The following is a 21,438-nucleotide window of genomic DNA, read 5'->3' as shown; positions in this document are numbered from 1 at the left end:
ACCCAATACAGCCAAAAATAAATAAATAAATAAATAATAATTAAAAAAAAAAAAAAAAAAAAAAAGACCTGGCTTGTAATAAAGCACAATAAGTATCAAATGGGGGTTTAAAAAGCAGAGAGAGAACCGAAGCCTGTGAACATCATCATATGTAAGTTTTACCAATAGGATAAATATTTTCTATATTTCATTTAGAAAGATCCTACTAAAATAGTTTTACTTGGGAATGAAAAATGTCATTAACATTTTAATAGCTTATTGGAGTCTCATAGTTGTGTGCTTATTTCTCCCCAGGCTTCACAAACTAAAGGTCTACAACCAAAGTACAAAATCTGAATGTCCTCACGTTACTCTGGTTTAAAGGAAAGACATTAGAACTTCCGATTTACTGACTGACTCCACAGGCTGCCACCGACAGACAGGCCTCGGCACATTTCTGCCAAATCCTAATTAAGATCTACTTATAACCCCCTTAAGAAGTTTCATATTAAAATAGTAATTGAGACTTCTGGCTATACATGACAGATGAACAAATGTATTTTCTTAATTTACCATCCCAAAATGCTACTAAGTGACAATAAAGAGATTTTTTAAAAATATGCTCCTGAGGGGGTAAAATAAGAAGCCTCTGGATTTTGGGACACCAGCTGAAGGTGGGGATTCAGAGAACAAGGAGACTAAAGGGAGTTCATACATACTGATATTCTTCAGCCTTCTTCTCCTTCAGATTCCCAGAATTTCCTCCCAAACAGGAGATTTGAAAATATTCTTTGTATGTCTGACCATCTCAAATGGAAGGATCTGAAGATGCTGACATCAGGTGATAATTAACAAGCATCCCAGTCAAGTCACCACACAGTGAAGCCTCTCCCATGGGCTCAGGGATTCCCATCAGCTTTTATAACATACTTTTAGAAATGAGATGACAAAGATGTATCACCAGTCATCTGAGGAATGTCTCTAACATAAAGAGAGAAACCAAGGCAAGCAAACAAACAAATAGAAAAAAGCAACCTGGAGGAAACAGATGATTGATGCAGGGAGAACATTAAAAAACAAATTACCATTAGTATCTTCAGAAAAATTAAGATTTTGCAACCATAAAACAAGAACAGAATGTTATGAAAAGAGAGCTGGTGGGAGGCAATTGAAAAAGAAAACAAACCTTATGGAAATTAAAATTGTGGTAGACAATGGCCAAACCTGAAACAATTTGAGTAACAAAATAATGATAGCATTGGCTTATATCTCATAGAATAAAATAAATATTCATGAGTTGTGATAAAAAAATAATTGAATAAATAATTGGAGGAGAAGGGACATCTCTTCTTTATAAAGAATGAACATATCTAGGAAGAATGAGGAAAATAGAAAAATCACTATTAGAACAGCATAGTAATAACTATTGTAGGCAATTTCCACCAAAGGTGAATGCTAAAATTAGTGACCAAACATTTGAGGGGAAATAGGATGTTTACGTATTCTCAAAGTACCACTTCCAAGATATTAATTAAAAAGGGCAAAATAGTAACTTTATAGTTGAGAAATCTCACAAAAACTAGATCACTCAAGTAAGGTAAACACCACCAGAAATAAGACATAGCAACAACAGGAACCCCCTGATATGAGTCACAGAGAAAGACATATCACTTCTGTGGTATTCTTGCCCAAAATGCACAACCTCAATGTAATCATAAGAAAGTATCAGACAGACTCAAACTGAGACACATTCTACAAAAATAACACAGTAGTCCTATCCAAAAGTATCAAGGTCATGAACGACAAGGAAAGAATGAGAAACCATCACAGATTGGAGAAAATTAAGGAGATATAACAAATAATTGCAGTGTGATATCCTGGACTGGATCCATTAAAAGAAATAGGACATTAATTAGTGAGAAGAAAAAAACCCAAAACTGGTGAAGTCCAAACTTAAGTTTGTAATTAATAGAATTGTTCCAGTGTTAATTTCTTAGTTTTGATTATTACATTATGGTCGAGTAAGATATTTACATTAGGGAAAGTTTGCTGGGGTATATGGAGACTCTCTGTACTCATTTGGCAACATTTCTGTAAATCTAAAACTATATCAAACAAAAAGCTTTCTTTTAAACTTAGTATAAATGTTGGAAATATAACATTAAAGAAATCTCTCAGAAATCAGATGAAGAGGACAAAGAGATGGAAAATAAGAAATAAACAAGAAATTTAGAAGACTTGTCTAGGAAAACTGGACAAAAAGTAAAAACAAAGATAAGGAATCATACATGAAATAAGAAAACTTTCCCGGCCTGAAAGACATAGTTCCCAGATTGAAAGGACCCACCAGTTTGCAGTACAAAGACCCACACCAGGAAACATCATCCTATTTCATTCAGAACATGGGGCTGAAGAGAAGATTCTTCAAGCTTTAAAGAGAGAAAAATATATGGGCCCCACGTAAAGGATCAGAAATCAGAACTGCTTTAGACTTCTCCAGATACTTCAAAATTGTAAGATAGATTATACGTTCTTTACTATCTACTTATTCATATTTTTACCCTGAAAGCAGATGTGAGGTTTCTAGAGGAGAAATCAAAGTTGTTATTACTTAGCACTAGTTCCCTATACCTAGTACCCTACAGGTGACATGATGGGAGCCAGGTGTCACTCTGCACACAGGTCTGCCTGAAATGATGAATCTGGGAGTTTATATAGACCCCAAAACTGCCCCTTCCCTCCTGAGAGAAGCAGAGAAATTTTGCTCCCTAGTTATTAACAATCTTTCGGAATGTAAATGACTGGCTCCGGGATCTGTGGTTCAACACCTTTGAAATGTAAACACATTGGGAGATAAGTCTCTAAGAATCCTGGAAGGTCTCTGGCTATTCAATTACCCTTCAGCTTCCCAGGCTAGTTTTTCAACCCAGGTTTCATAAAAAGTTTGCTCAGAAAACTCTGTGCAAGAACATGAATTTTTCACTTCCTGGCAGATTGTTTTCCAACCTACAATTCAATCCCCAGCCCAACCATCAATACGCATGAAGGTAAAACGGATCTCACAAAGTTCACTGCTATTCTCTCCTCAGACTGAGCACGTGCTCCTCCACCAAAGCAAGAGAATAAATCAAAAGACAGCATGGGATCCAGGAATACTTTTTAGAGTAAGATTTGTGTTTCTTTAGATGCATCTCCAAAGTCTGAGATGTCCTTAAATAAGAGAAGGAAAGCCCAGGTTCAGTGGCATTACATCAAGTGTGATTTGAATGATTCTACTAGGAGTTGTGAACAGTGTGGGTGGAATCATCCATATCCCCCTTATTTGAAGTGGCACAAACTTAAGTGATGTTCACCAGCTTCCGAACCCCCTCTCCTATTACCCTCTCATAGGTATTGAGGACTTGGACCTTGGGATCACCTTTGGTGCCCATTTGGAGTTAGAAGGCAGGCAATTCAAGTAATTACCTTAAAAATGCCTGAAGGATCATCAAAAGGAATACAAACAATAAATGTTGGTGAGGATGTGGAGAAAAGGGAGCCCCTGTACACTGTTGATGGGAATGTAAATTGGTGGCAGCTACTGTGGAAAACAGTGTAGGGGTCCCTCAAAAAACTAAAAATAGAACTACCATATGACCCAGCATTTCCACTCCTAGTTATATATCAAAAAAACCCCCAAAAACCTAATTTGAAGAGACTCATGCATCCAGTGTTCATAGCAGCGTTACTTACAATTGGCAAAGATATGGAAGCAACTAAGTGTCCATCAAAAGATGACTGGATAGAGAAGATTATATATATATATATATATATATAATATATATATAATATATATATATAATGGAATACTACTCAGTCACAAAAAAAGGAAATTTTGCCATTTGCAACAAACATGGATGGACTTAGATTGTATTATGCTACGTGAAATAAGTCAGACAGAGACTGACAAATACTGTATGATACCACTTACATGTAGAATCTAAAAAATACAACAAACTAGTGAATATAACAAAAAAGAACAGATTCACAGATATAGAGAACAAATTAGTGGTTACCAGTGGGGAGAGGGAAGGGGGTAGGGGTAACATAGGTACAGGGGATTAAGATATACAAACTATTATGTATAGAAATAAGCTTACAGTGTATATTATACAATACAGGGAATATAGCCAATTTTTATAATAACTATAAATGTGGCATAACCTTTAAAAATTGTGAATCACTATATTGTACACCTGTAACATATAATATTGTAATTCAAATATACTTCAACAAAACAAACAAAAATGCCTAAAGGGTATTATCCAACTAATTAAATAATTACAGAACAATAGACTTGAATCCTGAATAAACTTAAAGATCATCTAATACAACCCCTCCTTAAATCAAGGACTCAGGAGGATAAATTAGTTCCTCAAAGTTCACATAGCAAATTTAAGGCAGATAGGAGACTGAAAGCCAGGAGTCCCATCTTTTCATGATAGATAGGAAAATAACAATAAAATACAGTGTTTCATCATGTGTAGAAACATTCCATAGATTATTTCACTTAATTCTCATATTATTATTGTCCCCCTTTTATAGGTAAGAAAACATAAAATTTAGAAAGGTTTCAAGTATTTGTCCAAGGCCACTGAGTGAGCGGTGGAACCAAAATTTCACACGCAGCTAGTCTAAATACAGGGCCCACACTCCAAATTACTGTACCGGCTGGTGTCACTCATAGAAAATATTATCAAAGTTTTTCAGTTGGAAAAAAAAACCCCACAAAATAATTTTAGAGATTTTACAGTCATAAGTGAAGTGCACAGCTAAAAATCAGTTACTATAGAACAAGAGTAGAATGGATACTGGAAGATAACTAGTAGACAGCCATACACAGTAAAAACAAAAAAACAACAAATTTTAGGAACTTGGGAGTCTTAAATCAAATCTTAGTCTTTTATATTAGGAAGTTTTAAGAAAAGCCAAAAGTTTTATATAAACTAAATAGACAGTATACATACTTAGTATTCTACTTCAGGCTGCTTATAATTCAGACATTAATGTATCTTACATTACCAGAATCAAAGAACCTAGGTTTGAGCCCATTTAAAAAATTTTTGGCTGTAAAATGACAATAATATCTATCTCAAAATACTGTGAACTAATTAAAAAAATGTAAACTGTAGAGCCTTCTGTAGATGTCAGATATTAATTAGCATAAGTCTAGTTCTACCCTATCTCCAAAGTTAAATTGTTTTCTGTGCATTATTAACATATAGCTTAAAAAATGAAAGCAATACACTAATAGTTGGGAACTTTAACACCCCACTCTCAACAATGGATAGATTATACAGATAGAGAATCAATAAGGATACAATGGATTTGAACCACACTAGAGACCAAATGAACCTAACAGTCATATATAGAACATTTTAATATAAACAACAACAGCAAAATACAGATTCTTCTCAAGTGCCCATGGAACATTTTTCTAGGGTAGATCATAGGCTAATATACAAAACAAGTCTTAGCCAGTTCAAAAAGATGGAAATCATAACAAGTACCTTCTCTGACAAAGTGGCATGAAACTAGGAATCAATAACAAGAGGAAAAACTAGAAAATTCGGAAACACAATGGAACTGGAAACCAGACTTACAGGATGCAGCAGAAACAGGTCTAAGAGGGAAGTTCATAGCAATAAACACCTACATTAAGAAACAAGAAAGATCCCAAATAAACAACCGAACTCTACACTTTAAGGAACTACAAGAAGAAGAACAAACTGAGCTCAAAGTTAGCAGAATGAAGGAAATAATAGAGATTAGAGCAGAAATAAATATAGAACAGAAAAACAATAGAAAAGATTAACCAAACTAAGAGTTGGTCCTTTGAAAAGATAAACAAAATTGACAAACACTTAGCTAGACTAACCAAGGGAAAAAAAGAGAGGACTGAAATCAACAAAATTATAATTGAAAAAAAAAGTAACATTACAACTGATACCACAGAAAATACAAAGGATCATAAGAAGCTACTACAAACAAACTATCTGCCAACAAGCTGAACAACCCAGAAGAAATGTAAAAATGGAAACATTCTTAGAAACATATAAATTACCAAGGCTGAATCAGGAAGAAACAGAAAATCTGAAATAGATCAATTACTAGTAGGGAGAAAATTTAAAATGGAAAATCTTAGAAACATACAAATACCAAGGCTTAATCAGGAAGAAAATAGAAAATCTGAATAAATCAATTACTAGTTGGGAGATTGAATCAGTAATCAAAAATCTCCCAAAGAAGAGAAGATCCCAGGATCAGATGGTTTCACTGGTGAATTCTACCAAAATTTAGAAAGAATTAACACCACCTTTCTCAAATTCTTCCCAAAAAATCAAAGAGGATGGAATACTCCCAAACTCATTTTATGAGGCCAGCATCATCCTGTAACCCAAGCCAGATAAGGACACTACTATCCCTGACAAATATAGATGGAAAAATCCTCAACAAAATAAATAATAGCAAACTGAATTCAGCAGCACATAAAAAGGTTCACCGTGATCAAGTGAGATTTATCCCTGGGATGCAAGAATGGTTCCTCATATACAAATCAATCAATGTGACACATCACATTAATAGAATGAAAGAAACAAATCAGATGATCATCTCAATAGACACAGAAAAAGCATTTGACAAAATTCAACATCTGTTCATGATAAAAACACTTAAAGGTAGGCATAGAAGGAACATATCTCAACATAATAAAGGCCATATATGACAAGCCCACAGCTAACATCATACTCAATCGTTAAAATTTGAAAGCTTTTCCTCTAAGATCAGGAACAAGATGAGGGTGCCCACTCCCACCACTCCTATTCAACATAGTGCTGGAAGTCCTAGCTAGAGCGATTAGCAAGAAAAAGAAATAAAAGGGATCAAATTTAAAAGGAAGAAGTAAAACTGTCTCTATTTACAGATGACATGATTTTATGTACAGAAAACTCTAAAGATTCCACCAAAACACTGTTAGATCTAATCAATAAATTCAATAAAGTTGCAGCATACAAAATTAACATGCAAAAATCAGTAGTGTTTCTATACATTAACAATGAAGTATCTGAAATGAAAAAAATTTAAAAATTGACCCTATTTACAATAGCATCAAAAACAATAAAATGCCTAGGGATAAATTTAACCAAGGAGGTGAAAGATCTTTACTCTGAAAACTATAAGACATTGATGAAAGAAATCAAAGAAGACACAAGTAAATGGAAGCTATCCCATGTTCACGGATGGAAGAAATAATATTGTTAAAAGGTCAATACTAGCTAAAGCCATCTATAGATTCCATGCAATACCTATTAAGATTCCAATGGCATTTTTTTTTTTTACAGAAATAGAAAAAAATACTCCTAAAATTTATATGGAACCACAAAAGACCCGAATAGCCCAAGAAATCCGAGAAAGAACAAAGCAGGAGGCGTCACACTTCCTGATTTCAAGCTATACTATACTATACTATAAATCTATAGTAATCAAAACAACATGGTGTTTGGCATAAAAATAAATAGACCAATGGAATAGAATTAAGAGCCCAGAAATAAACCCAAGCATGTACACTTAACTATATTTGACAAGGAAGTCAAAAATACTCAATGGAGGAAAGACAGTGTTTTCAGTATATGGGCTGGGAAAACTGGATATTCACATGTAAAAGAGTGAAACCTGGACCCTTATCTGACACCACCCACAAACATTTACCCAAATGGATTAAAGACTTGAATGTAAGACTTGAAACCGTGAAACTCGCAGAAGAAAACATAGGAAAAAAGCTCCTTAACATGGGTCTTGGTAATGATTTTTGGAAACCACACCTAAAGCACAAGCAACAAAATTAAAATAAACAAGTGGGGACTATATCAAACTAAAAAGCTTCTGCATAGCAATAGAAACCATCAACAAAGCGAAAAAAAAACCCTACAGAATGGGAGAAAATATTGCAAGCCATATATATGATAGGAGGTTAATATCCAAAATATATAAAGAATTCATACAATCAAAAAACCCCAAATAGGGCTTCCCTGCTGGCGCAGTGGTTAAGAATCTGCCTGCCAATGCAGGGGACACGGGTTCGAGCCCTGGTCTGGGAAGATCCCACATGCCGCGGAGCGACTAAGCCCCTGAGCCACAACTACTGAGCCTGCGCGTCTGGAGCCTGTGCTCCGCCACGGGAGAGGCTGCGACGGTGAGAGGCCCGCGCACCGCGATTAAGAGTGGCTCCCACTTGCCGCAACTGGAGAAAGCCCTCGCACAGAAACGAAGACCCAACACAGCCAAAGATAAATATAAATAAATAAGTAAAGTAAAAAAAAAACCAAAACCAAATAGACTTTGGGATTAGCAGATGTAAACTATTATATACAGGATGGATAAACAACAAGGCCCTACTATATAGCACAGAGAACTATATTCAATATCCTGTGATAAACCATAATGGAAAAGAATATTTAAAAAAAGAATGTCTATATGTGTATAACTGAGTCACTTTGCTATACAGCAGAGATGGGCACAGCACTGTAAATCAACTATACTTCAATTAAAAAAAAATAAAATTAGAAACCTAATGAAAAAACACCCCAAATAATCCAATTAAAAAATGGTCAAAGGACCAGAATAGGCATTCTTCCAAAGAAATATAAACGGCCAACAGGCACATGAAAAAGTGCTCAATTCACTACTTATTAGGGAAATGCAAATTAAAACCACAGTGAGATATCACCTCATGCCTGTTAAAATGCCTGACTTCACTTATATGTGGAATCTAAAAAATAAGTGAACAAACACAGCAAAACAGAGATGGAGTCATAGATACAGAGAACAAACAGGTGGTTGCCAAGGGGAGGTTGGGGAAGAGAGAAATAGTTGAGGGAAATTAAGAGGTACAAACTTCCAGTTACAAAATAAATGAGTCACAGGTATGAAATGCACAGTGTAGGGAGTACTGTCGATGATTATTTAATATCTTTGTATGGTGACAGATGGTAACTAGACGTATCATGATGATCATTTTGAAATGTATAGAAATACCACATCACTATGTTGTGCACCAGGAGCTAACACAGTGTTGTATGTCAGTTATACTTCAGAAACAAACAAACTCATAGAAAAAGAGATTAGATTTGTGGTTATCAGAGGTACAGGGTGGGGGGAGGGGAAATTGGATGAAGGTGGTCGAAATGTACAAACTTCCAGCTCTAAGATAAATAAGTACTAGGGATGTGATGTACAACATGATAAATATAATGAACACCACAGCATGTTATATATGAAAGTTCTTAGGGGAGTAAATCCTGAGAGTTCGCATCAAGGAAAAAAATTTTTTTTCTCTATTTCTTTAATTTCGTATCTATATGAGATGGATGTTCACTAAACTTATATGGAAAAAAATTTAGAAAATTCTTATGATCTCATAATTCACAGAAGTGAGTTTGGGAAAATAATGATTAATTATATAGCACCTAAATTTAATTCATCGCTACCATTTTTCATTCCTCATTTCTCAATGTCACATTTTGTTATAGACTATTAAATATAATCTTCTTGGTTAAATTAAGTAGGTCACCATTTTTTTTCTTTTTCTTTTTTTAATATTTATTTATTTATTTAGGCTGCACCGGGTCTTAGTTGCGGCATGCATGCGGGATCTATTTCCTGTCCAGGATCGAACCCGGGCCCCCTGCATTGGGAGCACGACTCTTACCCACTGGACCACCAGGAAGTCCATATTAAATATAATCTTGTCTATACTTATCAGATCAACTGATCCATAGCCTTCCAATCTGGTTAATACTTCCTGTTTCATACTGGCTGAAGCTTGCTGGAAGACTGCAGAAGAGTAGCTAAAATATTCCAAGAATTAGAAAACCAGTACTAATACACACACACTCATTTAATTAAATGTAAACAGCAATAAGAATGAAGTGCAATTAAGTTCCCTGTTACCCTTCTAACCTTCTCTATCGGTCATCCTGAGGTCGGTAACATTTTAAATCAATTATATCTGATCTTAAAAAAACATTTTAAAGCTAAATTTCCTACCTGTTACTTATGCAAAACAATGAATTTATCTTTGAAATAATAAGCAAGAGTGGGGTAAACTGGGCAGGCAATCACTGTTTGCATTTTGGCTGAAGGAATTCAAGAGATTATATAACCAGCCCAAGGTGGTGACAGCTTGAAAGCAGTAGAGGTAGAACCTGAATTCAAGTTTTCTAGCACTTTTCAGAGAGAAGGGGGTGGGTGGGAAAACTCCTGACATAGATAACCATTTTTATAAACACAATGAGTTAATTTTGGCACCAGAGTAGATGGCCTCTGGTCTGGTGGGATTTCCCTGGCTCACTGCATAACGGAACGTGTAAAGAAACCAGACGGGTAGCTTTGTTATTTTGCAATCACCATGACATTCTGTTTGCAGTTTTCCACATTAATTTGGGGGCAGCCTCTAGACCGGAAGAGAGGCAGAACAATGTTGGTTAGTAATTCGGGCCCTTGGATGGGAAATGTCTACAGAAATTAAAATATTGGGACCAATTTATTATACAAACTCAGGGGCAGCTATTTGTGTAAATGCCCCCTCTGTCCTCCAGCTGCTCTCCCTAACAGTGGACTGAAGGTGGTAAGAACATGTGCAGGGCCAGAGTTGCTCCTTTCCTGGTTTGAGGGCATATGACATGGTGACTAAGAGCACAGGCCCTGGAGGCGGACTTGTTCTTCTGTCCTGGCTCTGATAACAACTTGATATTGGCGGCATTTTTAACTTCTTTGAATCTTGGTGTCTTCATCCCTAATAATGTGTACCCTGAGAGTTGTCACAAAGCATACAAAGAGATTGTATACATAGTGCCTGATACCTGGTAAACATTCAATATATGCTAGTTTTCATTATTAAATTCCTGACCCTCTTGACTATCCAGTGACCGAAGTTCAACACGACAAGTGAAAGCAAATAAAAAGAAACAGCCATGATCTATAAGAATCACTTATAGGAATTATCTATGAGGCTTCTGCCCTCCGATTGAAAACAAAAAATAACCACATTCCAAATAAGTTTAATAGCACAGGATGCTTTCCACAGAACTCCCTCGAAATGACAGTCCGCCTTATGGTGATCTAAAACTAAGAGACGAAATTTTTTTTCAGTTTCCCTTAGCTTACTTGCTACCCCTACCCTGATCCATTGGCTCTAAACGAGCACCTGCTGAATCTCAGTTGGATACCTTGTATTGCTCATGGAGGTCCCTCTTTCTGAGGTACTAATATCCTTGTTCAAAGCTGCAGGAAGCCAAGGTTACCACGCTTTTACTCTTCTAATTTTCATCAGTACCCTTTCCTGATGACAGGATCCATTATTTTTTTTAAATAAATAAATTATTTGTTTATTTATTTATTTTTGGCTGCATTGGGTCTTCGTTGCTGCACGCAGGCTCTCTCTAGGTGCGGCAAGCGGGGGCTACTCTTTGTTGCGGTGTGCAGCCTTCTCATTGTGGTGGCTTCTCTTGTGGCAGAGCATGGGCTCTAGGTGCGCGGGCTTCAGTAGTTGCAGCACGTGGGCTCAGTACTTGTGGCTCGAGGGCTCTAGAGCGGAGGCTCAGTAGTTGTTGCCCACGGGCTTAGCTGCTCTGCGGCATGTGGGATCTTCCTGGACCGGGCTCGAACCCGTGTCTCCTGCATTGGCAGGCGGATTCTTAACCACTGCACCACTGGGAAGTCCAGAATCCATTATTTTAAAGAAATAAACATAGTCCTCATTTACACTCCTGTTTCCAAAGTCCAGTATCAATGAGAGAAATTGAGAACCATTGAAAATGGTAATATTGAACACATACATTTTCTCAGTACACATTCAAAAAGTCATCTGAGAATGTTTCCTTCGGTATGACTAAATTTCATGACTATGTATTAAAAATGCTTAATTACCTTCTAAAGTATATTCCATGAACTGCATTGAAATACATGTCACAGCAGTTTTTAAAGCATTTTTCATATTTACAATCTTTTGTAAATCTGTAAACTTTTGTAAGACTTGGAAAAGTCATCGTTTAACTCCATTCTGGACCGTAAGCTCCATGGGGTTGAGAATGGTGTCAATCCCGTTCACTGTCGCATCCCCAGCATCCAGTCCAATGCCTGGCACACACAAGACATGCAGTAAGCATTTGTTGACTGATATACTTTAATCTTACGCCATAGAAAGTACTTTTATGTAAGATGGATGGAAATATCCTCCAAAAAAGAGCAAAGTGATTCAGTGAACTGGTATTCTGGAACTAAAGGAAGATCAGAATTCTTGAGCAGTAGTGCCAGCCCCTTTGGGGAGAAGACAACAGATCATCTTGGAATTCATACAAACCAGAAAGGGAAAGGTCAGGTGTAGACTCAAATACACTCAATTTCTGAAAAGCAAATGTAAACATACCTCCCCAAATGCAACGATTTCAGAGATGAAACTCAAAAGCCAGCTCTCAAAATTGCAATTCTGACTCTGCCATCACACATATTCCCAAAGAACAGCAGGGAGCCCACCCAGAGCCCAGTGTTTACACTCGACTACACTCCCACGACCTACTTATTAAAGGATGGGGGATTACAGAACCAAAGACCACTCTGAGAGGATACAGGAGTTTGTGAGGACAAAGCTGTGAACTGGTTGAAGATTACAGAAATGCTAAGATAAACACAGCTTCTGTAGATATCACAGAATGAGGTCTAGGTCTACAGCTTGGAGCCAAAGATGGACAGATGTCAACGTCAAGAGAAATTCAATCTTGCTTCTGCTTCTGTATTGAGAATGCCCTTTAAGAAGCAGGGAACATTACAGTGCACCTCAAAGTTAGTAGATGGGTACTGGTTATCACTCATCTTCACAGCAGACCATGAAGTAGAAATCCCCGTCACTATTTTAGAAATAATGAAATGAAGGGTCAGGGCAGCTAAGAATTTGCCTAAATTTATACGTTAATCGAAAAGCAGAACCAGGATCCAATTCAAGTTTGACTTCAAAATTCTTTCCACTAACCCACCCTCTCTCCTTGCTATCTTGAAAAGATTTCTGTGAAGAAAGGTAATTGGGAGCATCTCTGGAAGATATCATGGAATCACACAACTGCTGAAACCTGTCGCAATCCAGAGAAATTACATCCAGGGCCCTTGAGAGACGATCAGTATGGTGACCTTTAAGGAATCAGGGGCAAACGCCACCTTCAGCCCAGGGCCTCACATGCAATGCTTGAGACATGCTGAATTAAGGACACACAGTCTTCACGTATCTGAAGCTTTGTCAAGTAGGACTAAACATATTTTGAACAGTTCCAAGGGGGAGAAAGTTCCCAGTTACAAGGGGGTAGGCAAAAAACGGAGACAGAATGCAAGGCAGAAGGAGCAGTTAGACGTCTAGGGATGGGAGTGGGCGTTCATCACATAGGCAGGGAATCCCCATCGCTCACGTGCTTACAGCTTTCAGTGAAGTATTAGAAGGAAGCAGGATAAATTTAGGCCCTGGTCTCTTACTGCGATGATTTTCAACAGTTACCTTGCCTCCAGCTGGATGTCTTATTAGTCTCCCATACATTTGGTAGGGGTGGCGTGCTGGGTAAAGGAGAAAGGCAGGCAGATGTTCAAAGTAAAGGGCAGACAGGGATGTGAGAGCTGTTCTCCCTTTCTCTGTAACTCCTAACTCAGAATTCCAGACTAGAACCCTTATCATACTAGTTCAATTCCACTTACACAAAGGGCTTTACATCTGCCCTGCGAACTAATCACCACTAACAGCGTTACACCGGAAAATGAATTCCAGGCTCCCATGACTAAGTTACAGATAACCTTACAGGACATAATCCATTAAATTGGAAACTATCAACTTGCCTCACTCTCTCTCGACACAATTTTTTTCCCCCAACACAATAAGAGGAATTTGTTAGTATCAGCCTCACTTGATGGGGACCTCTGTAAGGTCTAAAAATTCTATATTTGTGATCAAGTTAATGAGCAGGCAGATAACCTAAATTTTAGACTTCTAAAATTCCCTTCCTCAATCACTGCCAATGCCGTGCAGTTAGGCATAAAAAGCTAAATCAAGTTTGTAGACATTCTCTTTGGACAAATAGAAAAAGGGTAGGTGGTTTTGTATAATGAAAAGTGGTACGTTGACATTGGAATTTCCTTCCTCTCACAAGGCAGATTCAGTGTAAGCATGTTTCAGAATTACCCTCCCTGTGATGGGAGGTACCCTTGAACTGCTGGACATGAGATGAGGGTTTCATCATCCAGGGGACACTAAAGCCAGCTGGGTGGGGAGAGGCAGTTTAATGACCAGGAGACAGGACAGCTGCCATTCATGACCTTGCTGCTGCCCAGAAACACAAGGAACACATGCACAGATGCACCCAGCAACCGGTGGCAGAAATTACAACACAAAATATATTTCTCATGCAAAATAGGACAAATGACACATATTTACAATGATGCAAATAAAGTGCTGAATATTAAGCTTTCTTTTTGGGTACCACCATGCTTAGGTTGGTTTCAATGAGGGTTAATGCCACACGGTGAACTTGCAATTCTGTAAAACCAGGACGAAGACAGTATAGAAAATGCACTTTAGTAGAAACCTGGGTATGTGACAGGTTGCTAAGAAAAAATGAAAACAGGAATGACAGAAGTATATTTTCTTTATATACAAAAACGAAGGCCCCAAAAATGATTTGCTGAAGTAGCTATCCACAGATGTTAAATTATTTTTTCCTTTGCTTTGGTTAAAACAGTCTAGGACAGCAATCGGTTCCCTTTCTACTAATAGTATATAAACACAGTGACAGGACTACTTTTAGGAGAAATAATCAACTTTTAAGAAAAAAAATAAATTAATTTTAAACTAAATTAAACATTTACCAATAAATAAGTTTCTTAAAAAGGTAGCATCTTCATCCTACATCCTTGGGCATAACATATACACCAATTTAAAAAATAAAATTTATCTCACAATTATAATTACAGGTGTTAATGCAACAAGCTAGGAAATGAAATTAATATATCTTTAAAAAAATCCTAGCACCAAAATAAATTTTAAAAATTGACATTTTTCAAAATGGTACATTCTAAAATAATTAATATTTTATTACAGAACATAATTCAAACTATTGATGGTATTTCATATATTCCTAAAGAATGTTTAAAAAGAAGTTTCATACACCAGAATTGGAACAGCACTTATAATTCCATTTACAGCTATGAAAAGGCAGTCAACTTCCACTTAAAAGTGTAACCAGTGATGAAATATACTTCAAAACATAAACATTTGGTCTGACAATCTTTAATACTGGTTAAAAACAGACTGATGTTTGTTGCTGATGGAAGTACTTTAATCAATGTGCAAAAAAAGTGCAGCTGTCTACTTGTACTTGAGATACATAAGACCAATGCTTCTGTACTATTTACACACTTAAAAAATTTTAAAACGTCTTGATTTAAGGAAGGACACTGCATCTCCTTTATGGATAATCATGTGCTACAGAGAGCCCAAAAGCTTGATGACACTCTTTAAGTTACACAATGTATCCGAAGAGGCATACCTGTTCTTGTCCTAATTTTGATCCTCAACAAAAATCCAATTTCAAAATCAATTAGGAATTTATTTGATCTAGGAAATCTTGGAATTGTGGCAAATGTGCAAGCCTTGTCTCTGAGAGTCAGGTTCCTATACTCCTTTTCTAACCCTCTCATCACTGGTCCATCCCACAAACCCCGTCGGCTGCAGAGTGGCAATGCCCGAAATAAGAGGAATGAAAAAACTCAGCCCTCAGACCACCAACATGCCTTCGGGACGTGTGATGAAACCTTTGGGGGGCAGGTGTGGGCAATCAAAAGGGATGAAGAAACACTTCAGCAAAGCAACCATTATTTGTCCACAAAAACCATGAAAAACAGTGATAGAAAATTAACAAACCAAGTATATAAATCTGAGACCATTTTGCATTTCCACAACTTGTTTTCACATCTGCGCACGCAGGGTTCTTGGTCAACCACCCACCCGTATTTTCTGCATCGACACAAAGTACTTTTACCAAAGTTCTTAAAAATGCTGTTGTAACCCTAAGTCACATAGAACGGTGATGATCAGGAAATCAATTCATTCAATTATCACTCTGTGCAGTGCGCTCCCCGGTGCAGCAAGCGGAGAGAGGAATTTTAAAAAGGAACAGAAGTCTCTCACTTCTGACTGGACACAAGAGTTCTCAAAATTAAAATCAGAAATCATAAAAAAGTGGGGCGGGGGTGCGGATGCTTACTGGCAACATTAATACTAGACACCAGACGGGACAGTGAAACTGTTTGGTCAGAACCAAGGAACGGTATTTCCTTGAAAAGTTTTCAAAACACCCAACCAAGCACTGCCTTAAGTCCCAGCGAGTACAATGCTCCGTAAGTTGTCCACCGAAATGCAGCGGCTGGCGTTCATGGGTCAGGATGCAGGATGCCGGCGGAGCACCCCTGGCCCCGAGCATCCCGGTCCCCCGCCTCTAGCTGCAGGCGATGGTCTCCAGCTGCTGCTCGGCCTCCGCGGCCATGGCCGCCGCCTGCAGCTGCTCCGTCTCGCTCTGCAGGGCGCTGGGGGTGACCTGCTTCCGCTCGCTGTGCATATTGTTCTCGTGCCGTTTCAGATCCGACGCCTTGGCGAAGGCCTTGGTGCAGGAGCCGCACACGAAGGGCTTCTCGCCCCGATGCCTGCGCTCGTGGTCCTTGAGGTGGGACTTGTGTTTGAAGGCCTTGTCGCACATGTGGCAGGCGAAGGGCCGCTCGTTGCTGTGGACCCGCTCGTGCTTCTTCAAGTCCGGGGCGCGGATGAACGACTTGCCGCACACCTCGCAGCTGTAGGGCTTGTAGCCCGTGTGGATCTTCAGGTGCTCCTTCAGGTGGGCCTGGGTGGTGAAGCCCTTGGTGCACATCTCGCAGACGAAGGGCCGGTCGGCCGTGTGCAGCTTCTCGTGCTTTCTCAGCCTGCCCTCGTCCGAAAACGTCTTCCCGCAGGCCTGGCAAGCGATCTGCTCCCGGTGGTGGCCGTACAGCAGGTACTCAAACTTCATGTCGCTGGCAGCTTGTGGTCCAGCCTGGGTCTGTTCATCCTTCACTTCGCTCATTCCCATCGTTAAATGTTAAGGCTTGAGGGGTCTGGGATCCCAGATCCTTGGACTCGGGGGGTCTCCATGGATTCGACTTCCTGGCCATAGCAATTGACTTTCCGCACCTCCTCACTCCCCAGCTCTTTCAGGATCGCTTCCTGGACCCTGAGCGTCGTCGTGGGTGACTTGCCGTCCTCCTGACTTGGGGGGGTGCCTTCTACCGTGTCATCGGAGGGACTGTCGTCTTGGTCTCCGATTTCCTCCACGTCATCATCCTGAGTGTCAGCGGCATCTCCAATGGGGCGATTGATCTTGAGGCAGTACTTGCTTTTGGACTGGCCGTTATTTTCGTCGGGACTGGATACGTCCCGCTTCTGAGAACAGAGTTTATCCAAAAATCGGATACCGAGAATCTGACCCGATGACATCATTAAGTTAACATCTTCTTTTTTCACAGAAATCTTTGCCGTGTACATGTAATTCAGGACCTCTTCAAATATATCAGAACGGAGAAAATCTATTTCTATTACTGAAGAGCTATCGACCTCAAGCTTCTTGAAAAGCTTTTTAAAGTAGGTGCTGCAGGCGGCAAGGACACACCTGTGCGCCCTGAACTTGACATCCTCCACCACAATCGCGATATCGCAAAATTCTCCTTCCAGGCGCTGCTCGTTTAGGGTTTTCAGAAACAGAGTTTTATGATCATCGTCATTGTATTTAATGGTTTCAGACATACTGATGAAAAACTCCTACAAAAAATGTTTAAAAAAATACTTTGGTAATTATGCACAATACTTTTTCCATACAGAAAATACAGGGAGATTCTCATTTTCTGATCAATTTCCGGTCCCTAACAATTTCAGAAAGTCAGTGTCAGGAGTGGTTCAAGAACATGAGGAGAAAAGACGGATCCCAACTTAGGGATTTCCATATTGTTCCTTCTACTTATCTTCACTGTACTCCGCATTTGCCTACTCACAGTAACAGCAACTTCTACCAAGCACGTAATACCTGCCTGGCATTGCGCTACATGCTTTTCTTTCCACGTCTTCACAAATGCAATAATCAGATGGCCTTGAGAGATAGGTATTACTACCCCACTTTATAGATGAATTGAGGAACCTGCCCAATATTCTAGTTATTTAGTGGAGTATCAGGGTTCAAATCCAGGCACTCTAGCCCCCAAACCCGTGCTTCCTGACAACTACGGGTAATACTGACAAATAACTCAGCTTCAAGGTTTAAGAAACAGGTCTCCAGCAAGCATCCACCAGTGCCATCTGCTGCGTCTACTCTAATTTCACGCAGAGGAAGATTCAGTAAAATTTCACACAGAGGAAGATTCAGTAAAATAACTAGCAGCTCTCAGTGTTCTGCTTCCTTGACGGAAGAGACAAATTGCTGCTGCAGAACCAGAGAGGGATATCATTGCCAGAACATTCCATTCAGTGTTGTCTTCTAGTTTTTCCACACCAGTTTTGGGCCACTTGTGAACAAGGGTCAAGGTTTAACATGACCCTCAGAGAATCAGATGACATTTGGGAAGAGAGTGACGAGAGGCTTCAGCCCCTCTGGATGCTGATCTATCTGCCATCCAGATCAAAGTGTCATCAAGATTGGATGCAGTTGACAAGTGCTGCGAGTGTTTTACAAGCAAAAGAAATCTAGAACTGGCATGGAAGACATCTGCCGTGTGTTAAAGTGATCTTTTTAAAATAATGTGTCCTGTTGTGATTCTTTTCAAAAACATTGTTCTTTTCTTTTATTCAACAATGTATAAATATGAAGAAAATACATATGTCTCCTAAAGAATGCTAACACATAATTGAGAGAGAGACATTTTAAAGCTAACACCAAACAATATTTTCAGGACTTAATATCCAAAGTCATAGTTACCATGAACAACTCAGGCTATTATCTTAATGCTTTAAACACCAAATTCTTCGGATCAGAATAATTCTGATCAGGGGCACGCCAGTCCTACAAGAGAAAAGGACATACAAGAGTAAGGTAGGCTCTTCCCCTATCCCAAATTCTAAACAAGAATGTTTTCAAGAATTGATTTTTAAAAAGAAACTTTCCTTTTTTGTCTTGCCATTGGCACCTGTACCTATTTTCAGGTTGGGAACACAGAGGAGGGTGGCTGGCAGCATCAGGTCCAGCTCTGAACAGATACGAAGGAGAAAAGGTAAGGGCTGGAGCACTTGCAGCCTGCAGGGGGTGTGTGCCGGGAATGGGAAGGATGGGTTGGAGAACCACTGAGGGATTTCCCCTCACAAAGCCCGTGTCCGTATTTGTAAGGATGTTGATTGCGGCACAGATAGAGTAAAAGCCAGTAAATGCCCCCTACCCCTACCATTTTCTGTTGGATACACAGCCTTCCACATTTTTCTCTAGGCTCATATAAACATAGAGTATATATACTTTTAACAAATATAGACAAAGTTAGAGAGGTACATACACCCAACATTTAACATTGGAGCAGAGGGAACAGTAGCTGCTTTCTTCTATCCACACTTGTGTGTGATGTAACATACGTTACTTAAGCTACTCTGGTCTTGAAGCTTGCATTTGAGAAATCCAGGTGTTTTTGCCTCTATCCCTACAGGGAAACTCAAAGGACTCTAGATTTTTGCGAGTTTTAACTTTTACCAGAGGAACTCCATGCTGCAGACTAACATCCTGAAAAACATAAAGTCTCCTCTACTGAATGGTGACCACACAAACTTGAGTGTGGTAGGACCAGAGTCCTGAAAACCCTCCAAAGTTCCCTCTAAGGAAAAGCAAAAACACCGTTAAGCTGCCTAAAGTGGCAGGCTGTTTTCTTATCTGCCAAGTGTGAGGGTTGAGCAGAATTATTTCTAAGGATGCTTCCTACTCTGCCTGTTCCCTGGATGCACCCCAGCCTGTAGTCACCCCCAAGGGAACGCAGCCAGGCGAAACCTTCCTACCGGGTCACTTCCTACAGTTGCCAGTCGCTCTCCCTAGGGCTTGTGGGATAAAAGCCCATGGACCAGGCCCAGGAGTGGTGTACAGTACCCATGGCAACATGGGAGTGTGCTGGATTTTTTAATTTTTTTTTTCCTTTTCTGGTCAGTGTGTTATTTGGCCCCCACTCTCTCTCCAGATCTCTGAGGACCATTTTTTTCTGTTGAGATGCTAAGTTCAGGTGAGTCAAGCTGGAAGATACCCGTGGCCAGTATCCCTGCAGGTGGAGGGAAAGATGAAGACCAATCACACCTCCAGAACGAAGCTGCCCCTTTATTACGCTTCTCCAAACCGCCGCGCAGGGCCGGAGCGAACTCCTGTAAAGCCGAACTTACATAAGCGGCGGCGACGGCCGCCTCCCCGACCCCGGGGCCGCCGCGACAATGGCGGCGGCACCACTTCCCGGTCAAAGCTGGCAACTTCGGGATGCGGAGGAAGCAGGGAACGGAGCGGAGGACCCAGGGAGCCTCCAGAGCCTCTCCAAGCCTCGCTCCCATCTCTTTCTGCCCAGGAGGTGGGGGACGGATCAAGCCGTTTGCACTGCTTCCCGAACAAAAGCTCCCGCCCGGGGAGCCGAGAGGTGCCAGGGCCGCTTTCCCTTTTAGAATCCGGCTTTTCGGCGCAGGCTGGGGCCGCGGCTCCGAGCGCGGGAGTGAGGACCCACGGCGGCCCCGGCGGCGGGGAGCGGGAGCGGGTGTGCGGCCCGGCTCCGCAGCCCCGCGCCGCGCCGCGCCCCGCTCCGCCCGCGAGCCCGGAGCTCGCGCCCCGCGCACTCCCCGGCCGGCTCGCGCCGGGCCCTCCCCCGCCCTCCCGCGGCCGGGGGCGGGGGCGGCGCGCGGCCGGCTTCCCGAGCTCCGCGGGCGCTCCCGGGAGTGCGAGCGCCGGGGTCCCGGCCCCCTCCTCCGAGGGCGGCTGGGGGCGGCGCGGCGGAGCCCGCGGAGCGGAGGGGCGGCGCCCGGCGGGCCGCGCTCGGCGCCGGGTTCCGGGCCGTCCCCACCCCCACCGCGGTGCACTGCGGCGGTGCGAGCGGGGGCGGCCATGAACTCCGCCGCCGAGGCTCGGCGAGCGCGCGCGCGGGGCCGCCACTGCCGCCGCCCGGCCGCTGCCCGAGCCCGCTCGCCGGCCTGCGCGGCCCCCGGAGCGCCCAGGCCCCTCGCCCGGCCCCGCTCGCGCCGCGCCGCCGGGCCGCCCGCACATCCTGGAGCTGACTGGTGCCCCAGAGCGCGGCGAGAACGCGCTTCTTCCGGGCAGCCCCGCCGCGCCAGCCTCCGGCCTCCCCCGCGCCCCCGCGCCCGCCTCGCGGCCGGCC

At 41.1% G+C, this 21,438-nt stretch overlaps 1 protein-coding gene across 1 annotated transcript; it reads right to left on the bottom strand.

The window, feature by feature from the left end:
• Positions 1–14,424: 14,424 nt before the first annotated feature.
• On the bottom strand, positions 14,425–20,601 carry ZBTB14 (zinc finger and BTB domain containing 14). Its single transcript, XM_036874798.1, is given in 5 exon segments — positions 14,425–17,162; positions 17,164–17,217; positions 17,219–17,890; positions 19,038–19,121; positions 20,465–20,601. Coding segments are annotated over 4 exon segments (1,350 nt in total). The 5' UTR covers positions 19,041–19,121; positions 20,465–20,601; the 3' UTR covers positions 14,425–16,541.
• Positions 20,602–21,438: the final 837 nt, after the last annotated feature.

This window comes from Balaenoptera musculus, chromosome 14, assembly GCF_009873245.2.
Source record: "Balaenoptera musculus isolate JJ_BM4_2016_0621 chromosome 14, mBalMus1.pri.v3, whole genome shotgun sequence".
NCBI lineage: Eukaryota > Metazoa > Chordata > Mammalia > Artiodactyla > Balaenopteridae > Balaenoptera > Balaenoptera musculus.
The sequence above is the reverse complement of the archived record's forward strand: the minus strand, read 5'-3'. Positions and strand labels throughout refer to the sequence as shown.